At 45.4% G+C, this 6000-nt stretch overlaps 1 protein-coding gene across 1 annotated transcript in view; it reads right to left on the bottom strand.

Annotated features, from left to right (window-relative positions):
- Positions 1-606: 606 nt before the first annotated feature.
- The window catches only part of Xpnpep2 (X-prolyl aminopeptidase 2), a 29263-nt gene continuing 23869 nt past the window's right edge, over positions 607-6000 (bottom strand). The window contains exons 20-22 of the mRNA XM_034486240.2: positions 5459-5535; positions 2130-2219; positions 607-1564 (exon numbers count right to left, since the gene is read on the bottom strand). Of these exons, the coding sequence (XP_034342131.1) occupies positions 1370-1564; positions 2130-2219; positions 5459-5535 (362 nt within the window). The 3' untranslated portion in view covers positions 607-1369. The remainder of the gene's footprint in view (positions 1565-2129; positions 2220-5458; positions 5536-6000) is intronic.

Below are 6000 nucleotides of genomic sequence, written 5' to 3'. Positions count from 1 at the left end.
AGTTTCCAAAGCCTCTCTGTCTTCTTCATGATGTTGCAACAACCTTCATACAGACTCGGGGTAGCTGGCTAGGCATGGACTACATGCACATGAGCACAAGCACGCACACACACTTACGCGCATGCCCATGAGCACATTCTCAAGCCCACGTGTCTCTCTACTGAGATTCTGGGAGCCTCACGTCCCTGCCCCCCACCTCAGCCTCTTCTCTTCCTCCTCCACCACAAAAGCCACAGGTACCAGCAGCCTCCTCCAACAACAGACACAATGCAAAACTAGAGGCAGGCATCTTTGCAAAGTTGTTTTAGGCATCTAGCAGGATGTGAGCCCAGGTGGCTAACGGCTAGTCAGGGCTAGACCAGAGAAACCACTGATGACGATTCAATAAATGAGGCGGGGGGCGGGGGGGAGGGCTGAGATGTAGAGTAAGAGGCTTGGCACGGAGTTGATGGGCAAAGGAACTAGAATGTCAGCCCATCTGCCCCCACCATCTCCCAATCCCATCTCCTAACCAAGTGCTGAGTCTCCTCAGGCAGGTACACCTTCTGTCTGAAAGTCAGTCTTCCCATCTATAAACTGGGGAAATCAGAGTCTGCCCACACAAGGTTAAGAGTTTTTCAAAGGTATGAGAGGCTTTAATGGCACTGTCATGGTGGCTCCTTAGAAGATTAAAATGCTCCGAGTACCAGGGGAGTCTGGGATAGCCCAGAGCACCTTGCCATTCACTTTACGTCACAGTCTAAGTCTTGTGCCTTAACTCTCTATGTGGTCATTGTTAAGGGGCACATTGGTAGTTTAGAAGTTGTGGGCTCACAGATGGGGAGAGGACTGGTACACATTATCGACTGAGGTATTCAGTTCCAGGCCACAGTTGACTTCAACTTATCTGTTTTCCCCAATACTACAGTGGTAGTTTGAGACCAGAATGCCCAGTCACCTCCTTCTCCAAATACAGTACACAGGCTACTGTAGGCTTGTGGGTAACAGTGGCCAGAGGCAGCTTTAAAAAGTCTGGAGTCAGTGTGGGTGGCAACAGCTCTGGCCTTCTCCAGCAGGTGGAGACAGGATGGAGCCCTCTAGGTATTACCCTATAGGGTCCTTTACTTCGGAAGAGAGAGACTCACTGTAGCAGGCTATATGGCTCTGCTATCCCTGGGCTCAGGGGTGGGAGTCCATGATGAGGTATGCACATCTGGGAGAAGGTAGAATATGCTGTCTGGGAGCTGGCTCTGGAGGAAGCTAAGGTGGTGAGCCATCAAGGGCCCTTGGGACATGTATGGCACAGGGAGAGGACAGCTGAGCAGAAGCAAATGAATCCCCAAACCCGAGTGAATAGTTAACAGGAAAATGGGGGGGGAGGGCGGCGGCTCTAGCTACTCCAGCTGAGGATGGCAAGGGCAGAAGCTACCCCCAGAGAAGTCAAGGAGGTGATGTGAGGAGCCCTGGCCGACAGGGGCTCTGTGTGCCGCTCCAGCCATGCAAACTCCTCCAGCAGCTGGCGATGCTGCAGTTCTGGGCCTATAGTCTCACGAATAGTCTGGTAGTAGCGGTTCAGGTACTGGAGCTGCAAAAGGAAGAGGATTTGAGGTAAGCTGCCAAAAGATGAGCTCTTGGTACCATGTAGTCCCCAGGAGTCTAGCTTCACTGTGGACTAGGGACCCCACCACTTTCACCTCTGCTACCTTCTGGGGCTTGCCAGAGCCCCTGTTCCTTGGTGGTTGCTTAATAATATAGTGATGTTCGTGGAGAAGAGGTTGCTGTCAGGCACGGGAATAAAAAGGAAACAGAGTAGTCATCTCCATTTTACAACAGAGGAGACCGGGGCCCAGGATGGGGAAGGAACTGCGTCTTCTTATGCCTTTTGGTAGCAGAGCCCAGAAGCCCAGTCTCAGATTCCCTAGGGCTTTACTGAGTTGGGCCTTGCTGGTCTGACTAGAAAGTCCTAGAAGCTTTGGGATCTCTGACAAGCTGGGAGGATATGCTCCCAGGGGGTAGAGTGCCACAGTGTGGATCTTCCTGGTGAAGGGCAGAAGTCCTTAGAGTAGGAGGAAGAGAGGCAAGAAAGGCCTTGGGTGGTTGGAAGTCAGCTCTTCATAGGCTAAGGAGTAAGCAGTACTAAGGACACTTACCTGCTCCGGGGACAGCAGGCTGACATCAATGAGGTTTCGGTCATAGGGCACAAAGGACACCAATTCAAAAGTCAGGTAGGTCCCTGGGTACTGAAATTCCATAGGGAAGGTAAGAAAGCAAGAAAAGTGAGAGAGGTTGAGACACCGGCTGGAAGGAGTCAGGAGCACAGGGAAGTGAACCTTGCCAGCTCTGGATACTGCAGCTAGACCTGAGCCTTCAAGAGTCCCTCTTCTTGGTCAGTTCTCTTGTCTACTGCCCAGCATCCTACTTCCTGGTAACTTCCTACTTCCTGAAAGATCACACTCATGTTTGATTCTCAAAGTGTGAGCATCAACAGTGTGTAGGAAGCACATTAATTATTTGGGTTGCAGCGAGTACTTCTAAGACCCACTGGGGGTAGAATGACTAGGGCAGGACCTTAGGACCTATGTTTAAATAATCTAGAAATGTTATTTAATATTATCTATCTATCTATCTATCTATCTATCTATCTATCTATCTATCTTTTATCTATAGATAAGGTCCCCATTGCCAAGGCTGCCTTCAAATTCACTGTTATCAGAGCATGACCTTAAACTTTTGATCTTCTGCCTCTTACTCTGGAGGATGACAGGAATGTGCCACCAGGTCCAGTTCATTTGGTACTGAGGATCAAACCTAGGCTATCCCAGTGCCCTCAGGTGCCAGAAGAGGCTGTCAGATCTCCAGGAACTCGAGTTCCAGATGGTTATAAACTTCCATATGGACTCCGGGAACCGATGCTGGGCACTCTACAGTAACAGCAAATGCTCTTCACTGCTAAGCCATCTCCCCAGCTCCAGGATCATTTTTAAAAGGGACGTGTAAGCGCCTAAAGTATGGGGATATACCCTGATTTACTTAACCAGCCATGGGTTTGGGGCCTATTTGCATTTTTTAACTATTACCATCAGTGCTACAAGTTGTTGACTATGTAAACATCTTGAACTTTTGGGACTATATCCGGATCTTACAGATCTGGTGGAGGAATAGCTGAGACACAAGGCATAGAAACTTCAATGGATATTTTGATAGATACTGTTAAACAAAGTTTGCCCCAATGTATAATTCTCTCAACAGTGAATGGGGGTGCTCACTATACCACATACTCACTAGCACAGGGTATTATCAAAGTTTCTAAATGTTACTAATCTGGTAACTAACTGTATATACATATACACATACATATATACATGTTTTTAAAAGTCACACAAAATGGATCATACCATATACACATTTCTCTGTACCTTCCTCTACTACTGTTACTTAGTACTAAACTCAGGGGAAGATATGCTAGTCTATTCATGTTTTGATTTGTACATGTTTAAGAATGCCATTGAGCATCTTCTCACATGTGTTGAAATTATTGTTCATTTTATTGAACTGCCTCTTCATGCCCTTTGCTCATTTCTCCAAGTTTTGATCTTATAGGAGTTCACAGTAAAGTTAAGAATATTCATCCTGCTGGGCACTGGTGGCACACGCCTTTCATCCCAGCACTTGGGAGGCAGAGGCAGGCAGATTTCTGAGTTCAAGGCCAGCCTGGTCTACAGAGTGAGTTCCAAGACAGCCAGGGCTACACAGAGAAACCCTGTCTCGAAAAACAAACAAACAAACAAACAAACAAACAAGAATATTCATCCTGCTGGGCACTGGTGGCACATGCCTTTAATCCCAGCACTTGGGAGGCAGAGGCAGGTGGATTTCTGAGTTCGAGGCCAGCCTGATCTACAGAGTGAGTTCCAGGACAGCCAGGGCTACACAGAGAAACCCTGTCTCGAAAAACCAAAAAAAAAAAAAAAAAAAAAAAAAAAAAAAAAAAAAAAAAAAAAAAAAGAAAAAAAAAGAATATTCATCCTTTCTTTGTTGCACTTAACTTGAAAAAACCTTTTGTTTTGTTGTTGTTTTGTTTTTAAAGATTTTTTTTTAATTTATATGAGTACACTGTCGCTGTCTTCAGACACACCAGAAGAGGGCATCGGATCCCATTACAGATGGTTGTGAGCTATCATGTGGATGCTGAGAGTTGAACTCAGGACCTTTGGAAGAGCAGCCCTCCCAACCGCTGAGCCATCTCTCCAGCCCTTGAAGCATCTTTTGATTTGGGCTACTATATAATTTTCATACGGACATTTTCTATTAAATTTAGTTTTGAACCCTTTTCCTCGTGGCTTCTGGGTCTTTTCTTTAAAGGTCCTTTTCCACTCGGGATTATAAATGAGTTTAGGTTTTCTTGTAGGCCTTAGTGGTTCTATTGTTCACCATGGAACTTCAGTTCATCTGTCAGTGGGAGGATGGAGTCAAGGGTAAGGGGGATGTGGATATGATCAAGGTACAATGGTACCCCCAATTTCATGCAATGACTATGTGATAACAAACCCTCCATGGTCCCTCTGGGATTTTCTTTGCTGTAACAATGATGCTATTTTGTTTACTTCCCACAATGAATAATGGTTCATTCCCTTGCCTATTTGTGGAGTGATTTCTCTCGTCTCTCCTGTGGTGAAACACCAGCAAACTCCCCATGTTTATGTGAATTAGAGGTTTATTTCTGGACTGGCTGTTCTATTTCATTATTCCCGCTGTCTGCTTCCTCTCCAGTGCCACCTTGGTTTTGTCGGGATAGTTTATGCTAGGCTTGGATAGGTCTAGTTTTCCCTATTGCTCCCCAAGCTTTCGATGTTTTTTTTTTTCCCCTAGCTGCTTCGCATATTTATTTTCACAAATAAACTTTACTATCATTGGTGAAGTCACAAAACTATCCACTTAACATTGAAATTGAGGTTGCCTTGAATTTATAGATCAATTTATGGAGAATGGCATGTTCATAATATCAAGGCTTCCTCCCAGAGAGCACCATTTACTTAAATCTTTTTTATGTCCCTTAGCCGAGTTTCTCTGTGTAAGTCTTTTAAAGTTTATATCCAGGTATTTCATCTGGTTGGTTGCTATAATATCAAATCTTTATTTCTAACAAGCTCCCCTGGGGATTATTATGTGTACTGAGAACGAGTGATTTAGGGCAGGGATGCTGATTCTCTTGGTCTGGAGTGGGGCCTGGTACTGATATTTTTAAAACAAAACAAAACAAAGCAAAGCAAAGCAAAGCAAAACAAAACACCCCAGCTTCCCAGATGATCCCAGTGTGCAGCTTGGGAAAATGATTTATAGAATTCTTGAGAACCTGAGTAAGACTTCAGATAAGTTCATATATGTACATCAAATGCCCCTCTCCTTTGGCCTTCCTCACTCCCATTCATCTCAAAGTCAGACCATGCTGTCCACATGTGTCTAGCCCATGGCACATTACCTTAGTCTTTGCTTCTACCACAAGGGCGACATCTTCAAGACGAATTCCAAACTCCCCATCCTGGTAGTATCCAGGTTCTGAGAGATATGTATAGAGATGCTACTGATTAAGGCACGGGAAAGACAGACCTGTACCCAGGTTGCCTACAGCTATCCACAAGTAACTAACTGCAGGGCCTGGCAGCCCAGCTGCCTGTGGCTTTGGCTCTGTCAGTCCCATAACTTCTTAGACTCCAGGCCTCAAATCCTCTCATGTAAAACTTGGCCTCACTTTCTCTCCTTACTCTCATCTCTGTGTGCCGTTATCCTATCACCCCAGCATTTGATAGACAACACCACAGTCTGGGTGTACACTTGGAAACCACTTCCCAAGGATAAAAGGAGAGTTATGAAAATCCAGGAGTGTTGACACAGGCTTGTAATCCCAATACTGAAGGGGTGGAAGTAAGAGACCAGGAACTTAAGGCCAGCTTCAGCTACATAATGAGTCAAGGACAGCTTGTTCTACATAAGATGGTCTAAAACAAAACAGCAACAAAAGAG

This window comes from Arvicanthis niloticus, chromosome X (genome assembly GCF_011762505.2).
Source record: "Arvicanthis niloticus isolate mArvNil1 chromosome X, mArvNil1.pat.X, whole genome shotgun sequence".
Classification (NCBI taxonomy): Eukaryota; Metazoa; Chordata; class Mammalia; order Rodentia; family Muridae; genus Arvicanthis; species Arvicanthis niloticus.
Note: the sequence above shows the minus strand (reverse complement) of the source record. Positions and strands in the feature narration are given on the sequence as shown.